Below are 24519 nucleotides of genomic sequence, written 5' to 3'. Positions count from 1 at the left end.
AAAAAAGAGCAATCCTGTGTCTAGTCACTGAAAAGCATACCCTAAAGGAGGGGCGCCTGGGTGGCTCAGCCGGTTGAGCATCACACTCGTGGTTTCGGCTTTAACATTTCTTAGGGTCTGCATATCTAACCCGTAACATCTATAAAATGCAGGTTGAGATCAGGTCATGATCTCACAGCTCATGGGCTCAAACCCTGAGTCGGGCTCTCTACTGACAGAGTGGAGCCTGGTAGGGATTCTCTCCCTTCCTCCCTCCCTCTCTCTCTCTCTCTGCCCCTCTCCTGCTTGTGCACACACTCTGTCACTCTCTCTCTCTCAAAATCAATAAATAAAAAGTAAATGGCAAAGCCAAGGTTCAAGTCTAGGCACCCAGAGCACGCCTGCTACAAAAATAGAGCTTTTAATCTTCAACCTAGCTTCACACTGGCACTACCTTGGACATTTTCCCCTGAAGAGGGAGAACACATGCCCATCAGGATAGAGACATGTAACTTACACAAAAGAGACCTTCACGTCCATGTCATTAGCGCAATTTCATCATAGAGGCCTGGCACTGAGGCTGTGAATGCTGAAGCACCTGGGTCATTCCAAAGTAGATGAATAATGTAATTTATGATGGTGGAGGACACTCTTTGCCTCAAGAATGAGTACAATGTAGGTGGTGACTAGGGGACTGTGATGTGAGGTCATAAGGAAATCAGAGCCATGTCATTCTAAGATTTCAAGGAAAGAAAATAGGTCCTTGGGAATATAATTAATCTATTTATGTTAAAATCTCCTTCACTGCCAATATAACAAGGTTTACCTTTAACATTTCTTAGGGTCTGCATATCTAACCCATAACATCTATAAAATGCAGAATTTTTCCAGCTTGGCATCCCTGCCGCCTCCCAAAAAGCAAATATGCAGATCAGGGCACAATTCATACCCTATTTGAACGACAGCATTTCTACATGAATGGAGAGTTTTGCAAACAATTAAATTACAAGGTGAGAATGTAAAACATTAAGATGGGAGACTGTTTTGTCTGCTTCCTTATTGACTTTAACATTCTCATTTCTTGAAAAGGCAAATGTAGAACTTCTTACAATGGACATGATAAGGAAAATTACTAGACAGAGAAAACAGGAGACTGGCTAGTTGATAAACTAGCAAAGTTAGCATTCATGATTCTGAACCCTAGGTCCTACTTCCTTTGCCAACTAAGTGTTTCAAAACGTGTAAATGCATTGGGGTGGCAACAAGGCTCCCATGCAGGGCAAAAACTCAAACCGAGAGATTCCTAGATGAAAAATAAGATAAAGAAAAGTTTAAAATACAGCCATTTCTAAGCTCAATTTGAAAAGTCTAGCAAAGGAACCAACTACTATGGACAAAGAAGCGTTATCTGAGCAAGAAATAAACTACATTCCCTGCTGATAAACTGAAAGGCATTTCTGATGAGGTGAGGAGGGAGAAGGGAGAGACGTGGGGGAGGCCAACTGTCTAGTAGCTAAACCTAACACACTGAAAGAAAGGACCTCACATTTCAATAGGATCTCAAGAAATTAACTACACATTCCCAGAAGATCATAGAGTAGAAAAATAGAAATTAAACCAAAACCCAAATGGGGCATCTAGGTGGCTCAGTTGGTTAAGCATCCGACTCTTGATTTTGGCTCAGGTCATGATCTTCAAGTTCAGGAGATGGAGCTCCCAGGAGGGCTCCCTCCCCACCAACCATGAAGAGCCTGCTTGGAATTCTGGCTCTGCCCTCCCTTGCTAATGCATGCTTACATGCTCTCTCTCTCTCTCCAAATAAATAAACTAAAAATAAATAGACAAAACAAACCAAAACCCAAATGGTGATAATAAGGCACAAAATAGGCATGTAACTTTTAGTATTAATAGATAAAAAAAATACCCAAATAATGTAACAAGTAAAAAGAGGGCTGAATTAAATTTCAAAGCCACAAAACAAGCCAGCTGTGGATTCTAGACATCTAGACATGGTCAACAGAGGAACCAGAAGCAAGTTCAAGAAAGGAAAATGGGGTTGGGGAGGGAGGCGGGGATTGACCACGGAAATGTCTCCTTGGCTAGAAGCCAGGATGGCCTCTATTCACTGCTGCAAAACATGATTTCCTAAGAGGCAATTCTACCTCATATGTAGTTAACATTTTCTTTTCTCTTTAGGCTCCAACTCCAAAAAGGTACTTAAAAGATTTATTTAAACACTAAACGAGTGGGTGTAAGATTTCTCAATTACATGTCTAGCATTAAAACACAGGGTGAAGGAACTTGGAACTAAGCTGGAATCTTAAGCCAAACTATTATTAGTCTGAGTTATTACTGACCTCTAGGTGCTACTACACGAGACAGGTAGAGCCCAGCCCCCAAGTATTTATGGGGAGGAAGCCAGCATATCAGGGCCAAAATGACGTCTTGGGGGTAGCGCAAAGAGATGTTGACCTAACTAAATTTCACAATTTCTCTTACCGGGGAAACTCCACAAAGCTCAGGGGAACTTCCGAAAACTAAAAGTGAGTTCACATTAAGCTGACCAAATAATACCAATTAAATCTCGCCTCGAGGGTTTGAAAACACAGTCAGGGTTACCTCTTATAAATCAGCATACTGAACTCTAAAATGCGAAATGTGAATCTCCTTTGGAAAGGATGAATCACAGAGTCTTACACAATCCTGGAATCATCTCCCACCTACTCAATGCACCAAATATGTGTTTACTGGGTATCTGAGCTCAAAGGGACAGAGGGATTCTAGAAGCTTCAATTCTAGTAAGGAAGAAGCAGGTAGAAATAGGACATTTACACATGATGATAACTCAAGGCCACGGTGTGCAATGTGTCCTAAGATGTTACAAGACGCTCCTGGAGAGGGCTCACATTTGACAAGGCATCAGTGAAGGCTTCGTGTGAGAAGGCGGCAACAGAAATGGCCTTTGAAAAACACGTATTCCCAGAGAAAGAGGGAAGACTGGTGAGAAGGGACACTGCTCCAGATAGAAGGAGGAGAATCTCTCAGGAAATGGAACGTTCTCTTTCGGTCCAAGCGCAAGATACAAAAAACACATGATGTGTGGCTAGAAAAGCATGTGGGGGTAATAGCACCAGAGGGGCCGTGAGTGCCCCCCATCATGAGTTTATGTGCAACTCCTGAAGATCTCTGAAGCAAGAAAGGACCTAATCAGGTAAGCACTTTAGAAGGGAGAAAACTTGGGGTGCCTGGGTGGCTTGGTCAGTTAAATGTCCAACTCTTGGTTTCAGCTCAGGTCCAAGGTTATGGGATAAAGCCCTGCATCAGACTCTTTGCTGAGCATGGAATCTGCTTAGGACTCACTCTCTCCCCTTTTCTCTCTCTGCCCCTTCCCTACCTGTGCTCACTCTATCTCTCTCAAAAAAAAAAAAAAAAAAAATTAAAAAAAGAAAAAGAGGAATACTCACCTAGGATTTACTGACAAAAGCGAGTAGGAAATAAGTGAGGATTTTAACGATTAAAAGACTGGTAAAATGTGACTTAAGAAAGGCTAAAGTTTGTGCCAGATGTCAGAGAGAATGGGGAAGATGCCTTTAACAAAGAGAAGTTAGAAGAGACTGGTATGGGGATGAGGGAGACAGGGAAAATGACCCGGTTGGCTGGGAAACCCTACTGAGATCTTACATCACTTTGACACCAAGAACAGAAGAGTGGCAACATATGTCACCTACCTTGCTCTATTCCACTTTGATTTAAAAAACTAAAAGTAAGCCACTGGGCCTTTGCATATACTAGTTCTTCAGCCTAGAAGTTTCCATCCAGTGCCTATGGAGTCAAGACAGCTCAGAACACTTCTTGACCTTCTCAGAAAGGATCAGCCTACCACATGCTTTTATGAGATAGCGTTCCTTTCGGTTGTAGCTCTTCTCGCAATTACAATTATGCATTTATTTTTGTGATTATTTGATTAATGTAGTCTCTCCATCACTAAGCTGTGAGCTACCGGTAGGGTCCCCTATGCCTATGTGGCAGGTCTCAATGAAAGACAGGACAAGAGGGAGGTGACGGTTAGATTTTAGTGAGCAGATGGTGTGGGAACCTGAAGTTACATCCCACAAGATAGGGCTGAACCAATGGACATATTCAGCCAGAAGAGAAGCCTCATGGCCAGATGGTGGTCTCCAGATATCTGAAGGGCTGTCACAGGGATGACAGATTTGTGGCACTCTGTGTGGTCTCAAGGGGTAGAAAGGAAGCAGGATTGATGGATAAAGATTCTCAGAAGACAGATCCTAGTTCAAGGGCTGGAGCAATTTTCACACAGCCAGGGAAAATGATTTTCTCCAGGCACCTGCAAGTGCCCATCACTAGACATGCCTGGTCAGAGGCACAGAGCCACCTGGTGAGGCCATCAAAGGAGACTGGAACCACAGGCAGACATTTGCACTGGAGGCACTTCCAAGGTCCCTCCAGCCCCAACTGAACTCTTTTGGCTGTCCTGCTGGCTCCCAGGAGGCACCCATGCATTTGCACATGAATCCTTCAAGCTCTCCGTGCTAGCAACAGGTCACAGGCTGTACCCTCTCCCTACAACGGCCTACCTTTTCTGCCGCCTCTGTCTTGGGGCTCGTTCCTCTTGCACAGGCCTCAGCTGTCTGTGTGTCCTCCGCAGCCCAAGGAAGCCCTTCCCATCCTAACTGTGGTCATTCTTTACACTGCTCTGCTTTCATAGTACCTCTCACAAATGTAACCACAGTATTTGTTCCTTTAATGTTTCCATATTAGGCAGGGAAGATGAACATTCTCTTTCCTGGAGCCTGCCCAGTGAGCGGATCTTGCTCAAATATCCATGAAGAGCCATCCATCGCCCTACCAAATCTTAACTTCAATCGGTACTTCTCAGAGGGTGACATTTGCAAACCTTTACCACACCTTGTTCACCTTCGCCCTGGCCTTGGTTTTTCACCATTTCTCTTAAGTGCCTCAAACCAAAGCTGCTCAAAGTGCAGTCTGCAAACATTTGCTACTCTCTGCACCGACATCAGCTCACTCATGGAGAGTTAGTGTTGAAAATGCTTCTCCAGTAGCCTGACAGTCAGTTCATGACAGCGGACTCTTGTAGTAAAACATTGGGGCTTATATTTTCTATCTTTCTCTCCCTGTTCATCTGTATTTGTCTGTTACAAGAGTACAATCTTGGTCATGTTGGGAAAAAACTGGTCATCGTGGATGCTTTGAGAAGCACTGCCTCAACTTTACTCAACAATGAGGACAGGAAGTCCTCTCATACTAATTAATGGACCAAAACAAAAAGAGTAAGATGTATAGCCCAGGTCCCAAAGACAACGGTCTCTTTTTTCCTTCTAATATTAACTCGATGGTCCTCACATAATATGTCTCCCCTCAAACTTAAAAGAAAATCCTAAAAAATATATTTTCACTGTTTTGGAGAGCGGTGATACTCTGATTCAGAGAGACTCCCTCAACTGTGACTCTCACCACTTTCCTGCTGCGCCCCGTCATTGTCCCTGAATACATCATATCCTATAATGGAGCTGTGAACACAAAGGAATCCAAGGTGCTCACAAGCTAAGCACATGAACATTTTGGCTCTAATAAATGACACCAGGACCATCATTCACAGAAGGTTTAAACTTGGTGTCTAACTGCATTAGGGACACACATACACACACTATTATAAGGAGCTAATTAGGTCTGAGTTAACAGTCCTCTGCACACCAACCTCCAAGACCATCCCGAGAGCTCATAGCTCTTACAACCTCTCCCGCCCCCCGCCATCTGCCTCACATATCCCATTCACGGTGGGGTCTTGGCAGCCAGACATACCCCCACACCTCCAACTCTTGAAACTGGCTTTCTCTAACGATCAGTTGAACTTGGCATTACTTGTATATTATTCCCTTGAAGATTCATCAGTTACTATTAATTATTGCCTCTTATTCACATTACTCATTTGCCCTTTATCCATTCACTAGCTTGTAGGGCACACAACAGTCACACTGCCAGAGACCACAGATAAATACCCATTAAGTGCCCTAGGGCATCTGAGGCTGGATGCAGAGGGCATACCCAAAGAAATACACAATGTATCAGTTAACGGTTATTCAATGAAGAGAGATCTGCCAGGTAAGACAGCATTTGCAACACTGTCCCCGCCACCAACCCACCCCCAATCCTGCTCTTCCCTGGGCCTAAGATGTCACACTAAAGTCCTAACGTCTCTACCAGTTCCTACTACAAACAAAATGCTCATTTAGTCATGAATCAAATTACCATGAAATAGACATTACAATGCATGTAACAGCCATGGGAATCTACTTTCGAAAAAGCAGTTGATGCAGTAAGGAATTCCATTTTTCCTCATGCTGCTGGTTAATGTGAAGAAAGGCTCCAATCAAAATCACACGAAGATGACCAGGTGGTTGAATGGACCACTCAAAATAATGTAATATGCAATATGCAGCAGACACATAAATAAAAACTAAAAGCAACCACACAAAGGCAGAGAGTAAAAGAAAAATAAACTGGGGGCGCTGGGGGGGGGCTCAGTCAGCTAAGTGTCTGTCTCTTGATTTCAGCTCAGGTCATGATCTCATGGTTTGTGAGTTCAAGCCTCATGTCGAACACTGAGCTGACAGCGCAGAGAGTGCTTGAGATTCTCTCTCCCCCTCTCTCTCAGCCCCTCCCCCTCTCATGCTTGCTCTCTCTCAAAGTAAATAAACATTAAAAAAAAAAAAAAAAGAAAGAAACTGAAGGCCTATGTGACACACAACCCTATTTGGAAAAACCAAAATTATAAAAGGTCCTACAGAAAGGCAGAGTATGTGACGGCATGGAAGACAGACCCCTGTAGTTTAATTTTGCTTTGTACAAAAATTGAAAGCTTTCGGAATTCTTCAAAATCACATTTCTATTTACTAACATATGGAAGCAAGTGATTATAAGTGACCCTGGAAGAATAACCAACAGGGTTTTTCAAATTCTGAATGTTCTTTTGTCCCTTAATCTATCGTTCTTGGTTTCCGCCAAAGCCACTCTGTGTTTTGTCATTCTGGACCTCTCAGAGTAAAGCATACACCAAACTTTAGTGGGCGAGCGGGGAGTTCCAACAACAGATGCCCAGATGCCACGACTACCCTTTGCACAACTCTACTTTCCACCAAAATAACAAAAAGGTAGCGCTGAGCTGGGTAAAAAGACAACACGTTTCAAGTTTCTGAGATTTCAAGAGTTCGTGACGCTTACTGCTCACAACACAGTCCTATTGAAAACTCCAGCAGGTACCCTCTGACCAAAGGCAAACGCAGAGCAGCTCTGTGAAGAAGGGTCAAGCAAGGAGGGCCAAGCACCCTCGGTTCCTGCCTCCCTCCTGGTCCCCGTCTACAACAGCTTCTCTCCAGAAATACCTAAATGCATGAGATCACCCATAGTGAGAAGACAGAGGCATGACACCTACAAGGTGCCTATTTATAGAAAGTGTTAACACTCCTCAGGAAAAGACACTAGAAATCTCCTTGGAAACGTCCAAGCCTGTGCTCCCTTTGGAATTCTAGTCTGCTAATACTCATGACTAAGTAATTGCCTTTAAAACAAAACTGAGGAGTTAGAGGTACTTACGGTTTCCCCCCAGGGATTCCTGCCAGGTTGGGAGGGATTGTAGGTACTCTCATGTGAGGGGGAGGATCAAACCCAACCTGGAAACAAAATAAGGCATTGAAGACTCAGTTTATGTAGCACAGGCACTTTGTGAACATCTATAAAGCCTTTCCACTAGAAACTTCTAGATCTTCAAAAGCAACATAAATATGAACAGTAACGTGCTAACATTTTTCAAAAGAAAAATTATAACGCAAGAGTAATACACGCACTCTACATGACAAGTCATGTTTCTTTTTGGGGGAGGTAGGCTGGAGCATGGTCTACTTATACATGGAGAACCAATTTCCCACAGTAAATACTTCCTGTGGACTTAGGATGTCTTGCCTTGCCCAAACAAGTGCAGAGAGCAGTATCTTGCTCGAGTCGGGACTCCTTGACCTTGCACTATCAATGCTGTGGGCCAGACAGTTGTCTGGGGCTGTCCTGGGCACAGCAGGATGTTCATCAGCACCCCTGGATTCTACACTCTATGTACCAAAAGCATTCCTCACTTCTGATAATATAAAGGGTCTCTACATATTCCAAATGTCCCAAGGGGGCAAAATTGCCCTGTTTCACAGTTACTGCTCAAACATTCATAGATTCCTTAGTTTGTGTGCCCTAATAAAGATACCTAGTCCCTCAGCTACCCACTTTGCTTTAAATTATCTTGCCCTCTACTGCGCAGCCCTTCCTATTTGTGCAACATAAGAGAAGTAACACATACTTCCTCTGCCCCAATTGCTGGAGATAAAGCTATCTGAAGAGGGTATGGGGCACCTGGGTGGCTCAGTCGGTTAAGTGTCCAACTGTGGCTCAGGTCATGATCTCATGGCTTGTGAGTTCGAGCCCCACGTCGGGCTCTATGCTGACAGCTCGGAGCCTGGAGCCTGCTTTGGATTCTCTGTCTCCCTCTCTCTCTGCCCCATCCCACTCACACTCTGTCTCTGTCTCTCTCAAAAATAAATCAACATTTAAAAATTTTTTAATTTTTTTTTCTGTTTTTTATTTATTCTTGAGAGACAGAGAGAGACAGCACAAGCAGAGGAGGGTCAGAGAGAGAGAGGGAGACACAGAATCTGAAGCAGGCTCCAGGCTCTGAGCTAGCTGTCAACACAGAGTCTGACGCGGGGCTCGAACCCACAAACTGTGAGATCATGACCTGAGCCAAAGCCAGACGCTTAACCAACTGAGCTACCCAGGCGCCCCTAAGAAAATTTTTTTAAAAAGCTATCTGAAGAAGGGAGGAGAGAAATATGAACATGACATATTCCAGTCAAGAGAATACATAGGGACTTGTATTCATTACAGGTTATAATTTATTCCCTTTCCCTGATGCAGTCAAGGATTACAAGCTGATTTTACCCTTTGCAGGCTGTTTTGTATCCTCTGGGTCAAAAAGGAGGCGGTTTAAATAGTGGCAAAAGGCAGGGCAAGAAGATGGGCAACGTGTCTGGAGGCTTCAGTCATCCCTGTTTTCTCCATTGCCCTGCGAGATCACTGCTTACACCTGAGCCAGACTGTTGGGTTTAAGGAATAATAAAGGCACGGAAAGAAAAAGTTACAGCTTCTCAAATTTTTTCCCCAATAATTAAAGAGAGAAAAAAAAAAAAAAACAAGAAAATGCATGAAAAGGTGTCTGTAAGCTACTTGAGTCATTCCATTGCTTTCCAAAAAAAAAAAAAAAAAAAGCAAATCTACCTTGGGGGAGAAAACCAGATGTCCTCAGAGCCGCTGAAATAGCTCCTAAACACGGCTTTGTTTCATCCACAAAAACAGTGATCCAAGAAGCCCTGGGCCCTAACATCATGAAACGGCTTGCTGAGGGCAGCGGGTGCAGGGACACCGGGGTTCTGCCCCACAGTGTGGACGGGGACACCTACCATCGGGGAGCGCCCGTAGGCCACCACCGCGGCGGCGGCGGCAGCCGCGCTCATCTGCGGGGACATGTTGTGCAGGCTGGCGTAGGCGGCTCCGGGGCTGGTCAGCTCGCCGTTCATGCCGGCGTGGGGCACCATCCCGAACGGGGCGGGGTACGGGCCGGGCACGGCCAGCGGTGTCCTCAGGCCGGCCGCTGCAAGGAAGCACAAGCCGCACACAATATGACTCAGCCGGCGCTGTGGTCCAGCCTGACCCTCAGCTCCGGGGTCCCTTCTAGCACCGTTTATAAGGGGCGAGGACAAGCCCGGAAAGCTTGGGTGAGGGGTTTAATCACCACCAACTCAGCTTAAGTCATCTCCAGGGAAAAACAGACCCCAGGGAAAGCACTGCCCACACCCTTCCTCCTTGGTATAGGCTTGGCACCAGTGGGAAACCAGGGAATTAAAATGAAGCTAGAAGTATTATACCCAATTCACAGAAGGCAAACCAAGGCCCAGACACTACCTGTTTACCTGACTTAATCTCAAAAGAAGGTTTGGATGAAATCCAAGATTTCTCCTTCAGTTCAAACTTTTCCATTCCCTGGTACCATTTCCAAAGGAAAACCTGACCCTGGGTTTACAAAGCCAAAGCATGGGTTCAAGAGGAATATTCTGGGGTCTGTTTTCCTGTGGGCCCAAGTGTTAAGAAGATAAAGTCAAAAATTACCAATTTATTCACAGGCTAGCCTCTCACTGAAACCCTCCCGATTTCTATTGCCAGAGAGACCAGTGATTCCTGAGGGATGAACCAGCAGAAAACTGGCCCAGAAAACCCAAGTAACATGAGCAAGCACACTTGGGGCGGCCGTTTCAGTCAGAATTAGAGAACTCAGACACACAGTGACAGTTTGGGAAGGAGCTTACATGTGGAATAATATCGGAAACTTTATTGAAGCCCCTAGGATTTGGATTGTTTGGAAAAAAAATTTTTTTTAAAAGCCCAACGTAAACAGCGGGAGACCGAACAGGGTACAGCTGCGGGACCTCTCAGGACAAACATCTGCTTCTTATCAGGGCTTTTCAGGGATAGGAAGGAGCCGGGCAGGCAGTCTGTGCATTTCATATTCATGGGGAAATCGTGTCAGGAGCACACAGACAAGGGCCCAGGCCAGGAAAGGGAGAAAACAAAACAAGGCACAACAAGAGGCGATGCTCTACCCGCTTGGTTGACGAGGGGGTCCATGGCTGGAGGCTTGCCGAGGCCTGGACGGAGTCCTGGAGTGGCGCTGGTGCCCGGCGTTGGCATGTCGCTCCGAGGCGTCGGTGTGCTGGATTTCAGAACAGGCGTGCTGGCTTTTTCATGCTGGTATCATTAAACAAATTAAATGAGTATTATTTTTAATCCAAGCCATATTACACAATTTATCACAACAGCAGCTGGGACACTGGGCACCTTCTAGCTACTGCCTCAGCCAATTTTCATAAATCCACACAATGTTGACAGCATTAACTCGTGAGCGAGAAATGTTGACCTTTCCTCTTCCTGCCAGAATTAAAACTCTAGCTAGAGACACAGAACATGATCACACTTCTTCCTCCGCAGATTTTATTTTAAAAAGTATTTTTCCATCAGGCGTGTGGACTTTGGATCTGGGCCAAGTTAGAATGATGACCACCCAGAGAAAAATTCCCAGTCACTCAGAAACAAATGGCCCGGTCACCAAGAATGTCAGAGGGAGGATCCCTGTTTTCTAATCTTGCAGTGGGATTGAGACAAATGGTGAGAGGCAGCAGGGCCACTGATGAGAAGCAAACTGGCATCTCAAAGGCAAAAACCCAAGAAGAAGTCCTATCAGTTTGACAGATGTGCGTGGAGTTTCCAGCGGCCACCCACTTGCTTACATAACTCGTGTGGACCCACCAGCCCAGAGGCCTTCAGGAGCCAGTACCAGGGTTACAGGGCCTCATCCTCACCATCTCAACGTTTCATTCTTTAAATCCAGGCCTGAGGAGCACTATGGGGTAGCAAAGAGCACACATGTGCTAGAGGGAGAGCCCCCCCCCCCCCCCAGCTCCCTCTGGCCTTGGATCTGATGGGCTGCGTAAACTTGGCAAATTCCTCAGGCTTTCCTCCCGATCAGTGAAATGGGATAATGCCCAGGAAGACTGTGTAAGAGCCAAACACGGGGTTGTTATGGCTGGGTTTCTGTGAGTTAAGAGAGGACATGCTCCACAGTATTTGTTGAATGGCTGAAAGCATGAATAGGCTCCAAGGCTCCGGCCTCCATACCAGCTCCAGGCTTCCCCTGGGCCCGGGGCACTTTGTATGTCCTCACTCTGACCCCAACCCAATTCCACAAACCCCGAAACAATGGGTTAGTCTAAAATAAGGTAAGATGGACAGCTGAAGAAAATGAGGATTTCTCAGGACCTACGAGGTTGCCCAGTAAAAGGGCAATGGACATGGAAGCTCTCTAATTTCAGCCCCAAAGACACTACTCAGAGGGGGAAAGGAAACACTGTTATTTTTTTAATGTTTCTTAAATTTATTTTTGAGAGAAAGAGAGACAGAGTGGAAGCAGGGGAGGGGCAGAGAGAGAGACACAGAATCTGAAGCAGGCTCCAGGCTCTGAGCTGTCAGCAGAGCCCGATGCAGGGCTCAGATTCACAAACCGTGAGACCATGACCGGAGCTGAAGTTGGACACTTAACCGACTGAGCTACCCAGACACCCCAGGAGTCTTACTTTTAAACACTTAAAAACATAACTCTCTCACTCAGTTTAAAAAAAAAAAAAGCCCCACATTTCAAATACTTGAGGGTCCTCTGAACCACAAAGAAAAATAACCTGCTAAATAAGCAAGTGATGGCTCTTATGACCTACCAAGCTCATTTCTTTGGATTTCAAAGAAGTGGAGCTTCCTGAGGAGGCCGTGGACGCTGGGCTGCTGGAAGCATCTTTCTTCAGCAGACGGTTTTTGTCAATCCCGTTTTCCCTGGGTGAATGGGCAGGGCTTGCTCGCGGAGAAGAAGGGTCCTCAACAAGCATAAGCAAAGTTTCTGTGATTTCACTGACAACAGATGGACCTTGCCCTTTACAGACTCTATTTCCACATCAATTCTCTAAAATAAAGGAAGGACGCTCTAAGTCCTTTAGATATGGGGGACTTGGGGCGTGCAATATTGTTAGCATTACCAGAATGGTATCTGCAAACACACCCCTGAAGATAGCACAGAGGAAATCATATTTAGGAACAATGGTATCCTCCCCTCAAGTTCACAAATACAGGAAGGAAAGGAGCACCAGATATCCAACATACAAATCCAAAATGATTGGGAAAACAATTTTTTTAAACAAGGAAACAAAAGTTCTCATCAGGTAGACCACTACTGCTCCATCTGTGAACAGCCACTAAGTTTTTAACGCGTAAAGGAAAACACCATGGGCTTCACTGTTCTGTTTCTCAAAAGTCACTCTGAGCATAAAGTTTACAAAAATGAATGGTTACCTCATTAGACACATCCACAACTAAGTTGTCATCACTTTTGTCACCATCGCTGTCCTGCAAAAATAAATTTTATTGCCATTTATTAAAGGGTTAGAGGCCCAGTTAAATTTCTTCAGTTCTTGGTAGCAGACAGACTAAAAAATGGCCCAGGACATGCCTACAGGTTCCCTTCCAGACTGTGAGCCCCCTGTCATGAATACCACCTCCCTTATCTGATCTGGGGCTACACAAAGCCCTGGGCAGGAACTGGTGCCATAGCACACCTGCTATATGTCATACTGGTGAGGGCAAATACTGGGTGCACAGGAAGGAAGGGCTCCATAAATGTTTGTAACCGCTGAATCTCTCTTATAATCTGAAATCTGCCATGTCCTTATAAGAGGACTCTTTCCCACTGAATGTTAAATTAAGAACACAGTTTTGGGGCACCTGGGTGGCTCAGTCGGTTGAGCCTCTGACTTCAACTCAGGTCATGATCTCATGATCGTGTGCAAGCCCCACATCGGGTTCTGTGCTGACAGCTCAGAGCCTGGAACCTGCTTCCAATTCTGGTCTCCCTCTCTTTCTGCCCTGCCCCACTCATGCTCTGTCTCTCTCTGTCTCAAAAATAAATAAAACATTTTTTAAAATTTTTAAAAAAAAGAACGCAGTTTCATGTCAGTGCTTTGTGTGTATCATTCTTTGGTGTGCATGTGTGTGCGTGTGTATCATTCTTGAAGACAGCCAACAAATTTCATGTTCATAGATAATTTCTAATTACAAAGACAAACTTAAACCATGCTCCCACTGGGTTACTAATTACTGAAGGAAAAAAAAAAAGCAAAAAACTAAAAACAACAACGCTATCTACTCTACTGGAATAACGTACCAACACCTAACCTCATGTTAAGAATAAACCTTGTTGCGATCAGGTTGGCATATGTTTGGAGAGACGGAAGGAACTCAGGATGGGAAAATCTGGAGGGCATTAGCACCCTGCCATAGGGCTTTACTCTCTCTTCATAAAGCCATAAAATTTGCTAATCAAGGAAACTGCATGGTTGCGCTAAGTTTGAAAAAGCTTCAGAAAGGCTATTCAATTTATGTTATGACTCGTACATCAAGTTTAGGACAGACTGAAAACATCTACCTTCTTAGCAAGAAGGTTTTGTAGCCTTTAGTCCAGACTAATACCAGGAACATGCGAAAGAAGTATGATGTCACAGTGCGTCCGGTTCTCAAAAAGTAGTAGGTGACTAATTTAATGATCTAAACAATCCTTTTACTGAGGTCACTGTCAATTCCGAATACACAAATGTTGACGATCTGTACTAATAAGGACAAGGGCAATTATTAGCCAGGTTGGCTTTCTTTGGGGCCCTGCATGTCTAGCTAGAAAGTTATCCTCAACTTTAAATTCTTATCTTTTAAGTGTTTTTTTTTTCTTTTTTTAGGCTTATTTATCTTTAGAGAGAGTGAGAAGAGAGAGAGCACAAGCTGGGGAGGGGCAGAGAGAGGAGACACAGAATCCAAAGCAGGATCCAGGCTCTGAGCGATCAGCACAGACCCTGACACGGGGCTTGAACTCACGAACTCAGGAACCATGAGATCATGACCTGAGCTGAAGTCGGCCGTTTAACTGACTGAGCCACCCAGGTGCCCCTTACATTTTTTTTTCTAACTGTACTTAGAATGTTACCCTTGGAAGACACCATTTACGTTCTTCAACAGCGTGTGACTAGATTTACTTTAATCATTGTTGTTAAAGCACCAAGCAATTTCCTCTAACAACATGAAATTATAACCAATGAGGAAGCCTGGATAACTCAGAATAACAGCCTATTGAAAGAAATATTTTAATGTAATAAAAGAAAAAAATTAATACTAAAGAAAATTTGCTTTCTCTCTTAGTAAAAGACCTCAGAAAAGCACAAATATTTTTCAGGTGTTATGAACCCAAAAGATGGTGGCGGTGAGAAAAACAGAAGCCAAAAGGTTTTCCCTTTTAGAAAAAAAATTATAAAAATGGTTCACATAGTGCACAAACTGGCAAAACGTAGCAAACAACTCATTTACTATAATATGACTGTGAAGTAAGTCCTTAAGGAGTCTGTAATTTCAATCTTAGCTTTGCCTGGATGCTTCTCCAATGTAAGCCTTCACAGTACAGTGTACACTGATCATCTAAGAGCTAAGGTCTGAGTACTTTGCTCCAGACTCTCCAACATCACGTCAATACATCCCCCTCAACTACCTATTCAACTGGACATTCCTACGATAAGCAGGTAAAAAACAGTAATGCACAGCTATGGATTCTAGATCACTCGCTACGAAATATCTACAGAAGCTTCATGCAAAGCTCAAAATTGTATTATTGGCAACCTCCAAATTTCTGCATGTCCTGTCCTGAGAATGTTATCATGGTGCAAAGTGTGGAGCAATGCAAGGCCCTCTGGCAAAATATCTATGCCTAGAACCTGAGTTTGGGAATCTTAGCTTCCTGATGAAGACCATGCATGCTGGAGTCAGACTGCCTCCAGGCTCTGCCGCTAACTCTTGACCTTGTGTAAATCGCTTACAAGCGCGGTGTCTCAGTTTCTTCATCTAAAACGGAGGTCATGGCACTGAACTCCCAGAGTTGAGTCCAGTGAAACCATCCATGTAACAGCACACAGTGCCTGGCACTAACAAGCTGTTGCTCAGGAAACATTACCCACTGCTGGCTATTGGTTGGAGGCGGCCAGAAGGAGGCAGAGAGGGCTAGCGTGTAAACCCCCATATAGCCCGCACGCCAGCCAGCGTGAACACTTTTTCCACAAGCAACAGGAAGTGGCCTAATCCAGCATTCTGCTCTCATGCTGTTCCGAGAATGTGTCCATCTTGAAACAGACACACTTGGGGACACACAAGAAAACTCCAAGTCATCCATCAGCTGCAATGTTTATGACTCTCATATCCGAGCCAATTGCCATTTGGCCTGGTTTGCTCTCCTTGTGAATGTGGTTCAGCTAGATCTGAGTCAAGAGCCCTCCCTCCACACGCCTCTGTTCCCAATCTGCAGGGCCCGACTTAGACGTCTCCAGCGGTTTTTCCTTTGGACCAATGGACTTACATTGCTCAAGTGCTTGCTGTTTAAGAGGCTGAACTCTGCCTCAAGACCGAATATGAGCCTGATCATATCAACAGAACAGCATTCCAAGAGGTATTCTGTGACACTGAAATTCTTGCCCTGATTGTTTTAAGCAGGACAGGCTACCGAATTTGTAAGGCCCAGGACAGAATGAAGATGCAGGCCCTTGTTCAAAAATTGAGAGCTTGAAGATGGGTGAGAGCAGAGCATTAAACCAAGGGCAAGGTGCCTTTAAGAGCAGGGCCCTAAGCAAATGCACAGGCTTCAAGTCCACAAAGTCTGCCCTGCACGCTGGTGTCCCCTCCCAGGAGGGACGTAGGCAGAAAGCCTAAAATGTAATAGTGAGCCTGGGAGAGCATGACTTACAGCTCTAGAGGGAAACAGGACCTTATAATGTAAGACTCTATCCTTTTTACAGTATGAGAAATTTAAAGGATATGAGATTACCACTAAGATCTTAGAATGTGTTCACTTAGAAGCAAGCAAACAAATACTGTTTCAAGTCCTTTATTTACTTACATAGTGGCTGGAGTCCTTGTCATCCACCTTCCTTTTTTTGATGTCATTGGAAAATTCAGGCCCATTTCTGCGTTTATCTGTGCCCCTTAGACTGTCTGGGACCAAGAGGGAATTACTCTGCAAGACAAAAAATAAAAAACAATTAATCAAAGATTCCTTCCCAGGTCTCTTTGTACACACGAAAACCCAACCTGGATGTGACAGCTATATTAGAAAGGTGAGGCCTACACATCCTTTTGTTCCATTTAATTCACCTCAGCTGAAGACTTTGATGGCAAACATTTATAGAGGTTTAAGCACTTAAAAGGGAGACCGGACTACGCAATCAAACCATCAGAAGCGGTAGATCCTTCAGGCACTACTCACTTAAAATGTTCCTCCTCCGTTCTCTTTACTGCTAGAGAAATGGGAGCTTGCTGTTTACATGGGGAAGTGTTTTTTATTCTTTCCCACTGCGATTTCCTGGTCAGGAATATAAATGGCCTATGAACAGAACCTAAGTTTATTCTATTAGACATATTCTGTGACTGTAACAGTCCATGTGTGTCCCTCAAAAAAGACACACCGCGAGAACAGGTGGGATTAACAGCGTGGCTTTCCTAAAAGGCAAATCACATTCTCCACAGCAACAATGAAGGAACTCTTTTGAATTCTTTTCATTTACTGTTGAAAATAAGATTTGGTGCTCCTTGCCAAAAGCACTGAAATTTAAGAGCCAAAGCAGGCATTTCAGCCAGTGAATCTTCAACAGCGAGGCCAGCTCCCTCACACAAAAGCAGAAGCAAGGACTAATCTTTTCCACCAACCACACAGGACACTTTCATTCGCCTGTGCTGAGTAGGAACTGTTGACCCAAAGAAAACAGGCATTTTAGGTATTTGGGGGTCACATGACATGATCTGCCATCCCTTCAATTCCCATCTCCCCTCAGGCTAAAGCATCAGAACAAATTACAATGAGTCCTTTTAAGTACAGGATTAGCATATGCAAGGGGGCAATTTGTTCAGTGATGTGTTACTGCCTTGAACAATACTGAAGGAGCTGTGCAAAAATCTCCTTCACAAAGCCCCGATAACCCCATTTTCTGCAAGATGTTGGAAGGCTAACTGGGGGATGTCCAGGGCCAACAGACAATTATGTAACCTTTCTCTGCCACAATTTAAAGAGGAAGGGGCTGGGGAAAACCTTTAAGCTAGACCACCCCTAATGCAATGGCATGTACCAGAAACAAATGCTTATAAGACCAGATGGGGGGTGGGGGTCGGGTGGAGGTCTTCGCTCCTAACCAGTCCAAGATCATCATAGCCAGGTGGCTGGCTCTCAAAGCCTCCTCGTGAAAGCTGTGGACCTCACCATGGGGAGCACTCCCAGCTCAACCACACCACACACAGGAGGAAATCAAACCTGGGGACCAGGAGGCAATGTAAAGCCTCTTTGCCCACGGCAGGGGCTGACACTGAAGTGAGCTGAGCTTTGATTCATGACCATTCAAGCTACACAAATGCAGGAGGCTTTCATAAAAGCAGAGGGAGGGACCCGTGCAATTCAATACAGAGTAGCTCTAAGTAATGTCTTTAGCACAGTGTGTGGGGCTGAAAGGTGAGCTGGCTGGTTCCCTGAACTAATTACCTTAGTAAATGTCTGCTAAAAACTAACCTTTCCGACCCAGACCCACCGCCTCACAGGACACAGGAGACTTAACAAAACTCCTGAAAGTGCTAATGTGTATTCTGAAAAGCTGAGCCATGGAGGGGAGATCAGCTTGTGCTCAGGTGTAAACAGTGTCCAAATAAATGCACCTGCCTGTGTTTTCAATTTTATCAGCTCTGAAGTCTCCTTGTCCAGACACTGACCAGATGCATTAAGGGCAGTGCCTTAGAGCACTCAACTTTACATCTGCCCCAGTGCCCTGAAGAAAGCCGCACAGGCTTGGTGCCTGCAAGCCGTGCGGAAGCTAAGTCTCTCTCCGCAGGTCACCTTCAGAGCCTTCCCACTGTGACCGGCACTGGGCACCCAAACCACTCAGCCATTCACAGGCAGTTTTTTAAGGATCTTTTTTTTTTTTAATGACGTCAAATGGTACTGTAAACATAAAAAGTAAACTACACTTGTGTTAGCAACAATGCAATTTGTTGGAAACAGTAACATTTCTATAGCTGGGCCTGTAGGCCTGTCAAGCTTTGAGGCCTCTGCTTCTACATATTACAAGTCACTACTATAATTCCCCCTTGAAGGGCTTCAATGAGGCCTATAATCTGAATAGGTTTTGAAAAGCTCTGGAAGTCCCTCTAAACTTGGCCAGGGCTAGTAATTAGCACCCCTACTTAAGTGAAAACTGGCTCCATTCAAAATGGCAGACTCAGACAAGTTACGAAACACAATGTCTCATGGTACCTTTGATGCCATAAAATGGATTCAAAACAAGGCCTCGAAGACTGTGGGCTGGAAAGGCCTGGGAGAGAGCCCCAGTCAGGAGCCAGGGGGGAGCTGGTTCGTGTGGCAGCCCCACCGAAAACAGACCACTTCCTTTTTACCCTGTTCCCATGAACTCAGTCTCCTTTGTGTAACTGTCCCCGACATCTTCCAGCCCTGACACTGCTTTCATTGTTTTTCCTGATTTAAGCCAACAGTTCCAGCCTAATGAACTTCGCGGTCGGCAACAACAGCGGTTTGGGTTAAACCACTGCCTCGGTGACCCTAATCTTCACGGTTCCCTTGTGCGCTCCCCAGAAACCCAAAAGTGACTTCACAGGTACTAGCGGATGTCTCATGACACCATAAGGCTTTTGTTGTTGTTTTTCCCCCTTGAGCGCTGTGCTTTCCTCACTTCACCCTGAGGAACAGAAGCTGGTGTGTAATGGTCATTGGAAGCCATTTTATACACACTGTAGGAAGAGAAAGACTATACCTGGGTAGTGACTGAACCTCATCTGAGCTTTCAAAATTTAGGATTCCATCTTGATTTGTGAAATCTGGACTTGGATAAGATAGTAGTATCACATTCAACATTAATATTTAGCATTTAATCAACATCGAAGAAGACAAAAGAATGAAACTGAGGATCACTGTTTTGTTTTGTTTTTTAACTTGTACACTGGAAACACAGATGGTAATTAGAATCAAACCTTTGAAGAGGCCAAAGCAACCTTACGGAAACTTACTGTTCATCCTCTTCATCCCCCTCCTTTTATCTGAAGGCTGACCAGAGAGGGGAGGCAATTTGCCTTAAGTCACAAAGCTCTTCCCATTAAGTCAGTGTCTGCACTCCCAGAGGAGTGATTCTTATATGCAATTTATGTGCATTGAATACTTTCTGCCACATACTTATCACTTATTGGCTCTTTAACCAATAATATTTAACCATTTAACACTTTTTTTATACTTATTTACTTTTGAGAGACAGCGAGACAGGGTACAAGCAAAGGAGGGTCAGAGAGGGAGACACAGAATCTGAAGCAGGCCCTAGGTTCTGAGTTGTCTGTCAGCACAGAGCCCAACGTGGAGCTCGAACCCACAAACTTTAGACAATGACCTGAGCTGAAGTCAGTTACTTAACTGACTGAGCCACCCAGGTGCCCCCACCCATTTAACATTCTAATGTGACAGAACAATGCCTAATGCATGAGTTCTCTGCCACCCCCACCCACTCCATTCCTAACCAGTCTCTGTCTCTGTCCTTCTCTCTCCCTCACCGTCTCTCTCTCTCTCCCTCTCTTTCTCACATACACACACACACACACACACACGCGCACGCGCGCGTGCACACGCACACACGCACACGCACGCTTGGTTTTACGCCACCATACAAAAACTGTGAACATGTTTTAAAAAATTACAGTCTACATTAAAATGACCTGAACACAGTCCCAAATTGCTGCCTTTCCACTCGCAAACCCTGCCATTTACACGCCCAAATGCCACTCAAATGGGCCTCAGCAGAGGGAAACAAAGTAGTCCAGGGCCCCATAGCACCACAACAACGTCACCCATGGCCACTAGCCGTTGTAGAGACTTAGCTGCCACCAGACTTCTCCCAGCGTCCATATTTCGAAAAGGCTTTAATCTACTAAATGGCATTCATCAAGTAAAGTTCATTTTCAAACATTAAATCTGCCAAATAAATATTTAATTGCAAATCAGGGTTTTTTGATCTGCATGAGAACCAGTGTTACCACAAGGACTGATATACTCTAAATCTAGCCAAGAAACTCAATGTTTTATTTCACCTTGCAGCTGGTAAAATTTAAGTATCTGCCAGAAATTTTCAGAAATGATAATTACCGGGCAGATTTCTATTACAAATGTCCCGAGGTCTGGGATTTTTGAGACTGCATATAAGTTTCCCTTTGTTTTTAAAATTCTGTTTTAACTAAACAAAATCATCTTATTTACTTCATGTCTTCCACAAAAGCTAGAAGTTGGGAGATTTACACAGCCCATGGAGGAGATTACAAATCTGTGCAAATCAAGGTCTAAAAACACATCATGACTTCAAAACAAACTGAATTCTAAAACCGTGGGGCACCTGCATGGCTCAGCTAGTTACATGTTCAACTCTTTTTGTTGTTGTTATTTATTTTGAGAGAGAGAGAGAGAGAGAGAGCGCGCGAGCATGTGAGCAAGTAGGGGAAGGACAGAGAGCAAGAGAAAATCCCAAGCAGACTCCGAGCTGTCAGCCCAGAGCCCAATGCAGGACTTAAAACTCAAAAACTGTGAGACCATGACCTGAGCTGAAACCACAAGTTGGACACTTAACCAACTGAGACACTCAGGCGTTCTGGTTAAGAATCCAACTATTGATTTCGGCTCAGGTGGAGATCTCAAGGTTTGTGAGATCGAGCCCCACATCGGGCTCCCATGTGAACATGGAGCCTGCTTGGGATTCTCCCTCTCTGCCCCTGTCCCCAGTCTCTCTTTCTCAAAATAGATAAACAAACTTAAAAAAAATTTTTTTTTAATCTCTAAAACCACAATGATTTTCTGTACATGTGGCACACACTTATGGGAAGAGAGCCAAGTAAAACAATAAAGGGAGAGGTATATCCAACAGGTCTCTGGAGAAAGAAGATCCCCCTGGAATACTGACTACCAGAGTCAGAAGAAAGAGGGTCCACAAGACCTATCAGACCCACCAGCGTATGGTTCTCTCCGTCGGTAGGTAGAAACTACACATGAAATAGATGAGGTGCAAGGACAGAGAAAACCTGCGCCGCAAGAGAACTCTCCCTTGTAAAAAATCTGGAGAACATAGAATCTCAGCATGCATCTTCACTGACAACAGGCGAATTGTTCACTACGATTAATATATGCTCCCTGAGGGCCATTTCTCCTCCCATTCACAGTGACGTGATGGTTAAGAACAGGCACAAGAGTAAAAGAGCTACTCAGAAAAGGAAAGAAAAAAGGGGCAGACCGAGTATTACAAATGGGGTACACTACTTGGAGCTGCCAGACCCATACCACATTATCCCAACTGGGTGAGCCACGTTTTATAAAAACAACATACCAACACTGTTCCCTGCTGTAGTTCTCTGGGTGCAAATTAACTAAAGAGTTGGCAGGGGGTTTGAACCTTGTGGGCAGAAGTGGACAATGTCTTACTCTCATAAAGCAAAAAATAAACACCCAGATGCAATTATTAAACCATACCTTCATTCAAGACCTTTCAGTGTTAAGCGTAAGAGCCTGTTGAACCAGAGATGGTTCATTCAGTTGAATCAAATGAAAACATCAAGATTTGGACTTGGTAGGACCTTTATTCTCACCATTCTGGACAATGATGTTTCTATTTCATGCTCTAAATATCCACTAAATTTGAGGCAGAGAGACTCTGATCCTTCAGTACAGATAAAAACTGGTCTTTCTACCCTTGTTCCAAGACTTTCACTTTTCTTTAGCAATTTAATGATAATGGCTGTTCATGTCGGTGGAGATATTCTGGAAGGTAAACTCCAGAAAATATGAAAGAAAGCAAGTTTAATGGAATGTTACACTGTCAGTGTTACCAGAACACTTGTTACAGAGCCTTCATGTATCCTTCATCGATTCTGAGACCTCAAAGCAACTCTTCTGCCAACCATGTCTAAACCTTGAAGCTACCAGCAGCAAATCTGGAAGGAAAACTCACTCGTGGAGAAAGCAAAAGCTAGACAGCTTTCCCTAATGTGAAAATAATGCACATTATTCAAATGGATTTCTTGAGCTGCCATGCTGATTCCCCTTGGGAACTTTCTCCTCCCCGCAGGAAAAGTGTTTGTGTCAGAGGTACAGATTGGAAACTCATGACACCTCATTTATCCTCAGTTACACTAAGGCAGTGGGAACCTAATTTGCTAGCACACTCTACACTGACAATTAACTTCTCGGTGAACATTAAAACAATTAGGTAGTGACGCACCCCATCACATCTGCCTGCCTTCTCCAGCTACACCTGGTGCCAATTAAGCCGTCACCCTGCCGCTGTACTTTTTGCTGCAGTCCATCCGGTCATTCACAGATTATGCCTGACATTTCAACGAATGCATTTTTAACCCTTAAAACTAACAGGATCCCCGCTTGTCAATGGCGAGAAGCGTACAAAAGTGAGGATGTGTGGAAATGTGTCCACTTGGCAACCAGATCACACCTCAGGAGCCCTGGCGGTGAAGCAGGTCTGAAGGGTACCCATCCATGTGTCATTTAGTTTGAATGTTAAATGTGGGAAAGAACCCGCGAGGTCTCACACCGCCATCCAGGAACTCCGCGCCGTCGGAGGCAGAGGAGCGTCTCAGTCAGAACTCCCAGAAAGAAAGGCAGCCAGGTAGAAGACATACAGACCCAGTAAATCTGTGGGCTGGAAGAGGCCCTAAAGCATGCGATGGATACCCTGGGCCTCTCTTGCTAAGTCCGCGGTCTGTTCTCCAGGTAAAGCAAAATAAAACACACCACACATACACAATGAACATAATTATTTCAAAATAACTTTTTTTTAAATTTCAAAATAACTTTTAAATGCCCTCATGACAACTTCATTGGCCACCCCTGCCTCCCGGCACTGATCAGGACCTTGATGACAGGAAAAATCAAATCTGTATTTCAAACCATGTTTAAAAACACTTTTTGTAGAACTACTTACTTAGCTCTACCTAGCTGAACTGAATGTCCCCCTTCCTCTTCCAGTCCCAGATGGGGTACTTTCTAATACAAGAAACTAGGAAGCACTGAGTCAGGACTTGCCTGTGAGTATCTGATGGCACTTACCTCCACCTCTTCTCATCTGAAAGACGGACACACAGAGTTTGTTGCTTACTATGTTTCAGAAGGAATGGTAAAAATGGTTATGGGCCCAAAAGGAAAATAAAAATTTTTAAAAACCTGCTCTAAATGGTGGACATTAAGTTTCCTAATTACAGAGCACAAACTGAAGTCTGAAAACAGACTTCAGGGAGGGAGGAAATATTCTCCATCTGCTTTCTGGTTTCTTAGAGTAAAAATTCCTGATGCCCTCTCTTCACTGTAAGCACAGTGAGAGGAAACCTCAACATTTCTCCAGTTACACACAGGCCCTGACACCCACCCAGGGAGTTACAGCATCCACAGTAAACAGTCCCTGCCCTGGTACAGGGATGGGCCACTCCCCCCACCACCTAGAAACCCCTGGAGCCTTCCTTTCTTCAGGGTTCACCCTTCCCACAGCAGTGATTCCACGAGCAGTTTACCCAGAGGATTTTTTAAGCACATAGTTTTAAATTTTGCCAAAAAGGAAATCTGCTCAGACAACTGCTTAAGGAAATTTAGTGTTTTCCACAGTGCCTAAATATTGAAATTTTAGGTGACTCATATCAGTTTTATCCTTCATTTCCAGGCAATCCCTTGAAATACACGACAGGACATAAATTCATAAACGT

General features: G+C 44.5%; 1 protein-coding gene across 4 annotated transcripts in view; it reads right to left on the bottom strand.

Annotated features, from left to right (window-relative positions):
• Nucleotides 1-24519, bottom strand: part of TLE1 (TLE family member 1, transcriptional corepressor) — a 90503-nt gene that overhangs the window by 16544 nt on the left and 49440 nt on the right. For all 4 annotated transcript variants that reach the window (XM_029920350.1, XM_029920351.1, XM_029920352.1 and 1 more), the window contains exons 9-14: nucleotides 16634-16750; nucleotides 13006-13059; nucleotides 12381-12533; nucleotides 10716-10860; nucleotides 9519-9709; nucleotides 7615-7691 (exon numbers count right to left, since the gene is read on the bottom strand). In XM_029920350.1, the coding sequence (XP_029776210.1) occupies nucleotides 7615-7691; nucleotides 9519-9709; nucleotides 10716-10860; nucleotides 12381-12533; nucleotides 13006-13059; nucleotides 16634-16750 (737 nt within the window). The remainder of the gene's footprint in view (nucleotides 1-7614; nucleotides 7692-9518; nucleotides 9710-10715; nucleotides 10861-12380; nucleotides 12534-13005; nucleotides 13060-16633; nucleotides 16751-24519) is intronic.

This window comes from Suricata suricatta, chromosome 13 (genome assembly GCF_006229205.1).
Source record: "Suricata suricatta isolate VVHF042 chromosome 13, meerkat_22Aug2017_6uvM2_HiC, whole genome shotgun sequence".
NCBI classification, from domain to species: Eukaryota; Metazoa; Chordata; class Mammalia; order Carnivora; family Herpestidae; genus Suricata; species Suricata suricatta.
This window is presented reverse-complemented; position numbering and strand designations above follow the sequence as displayed.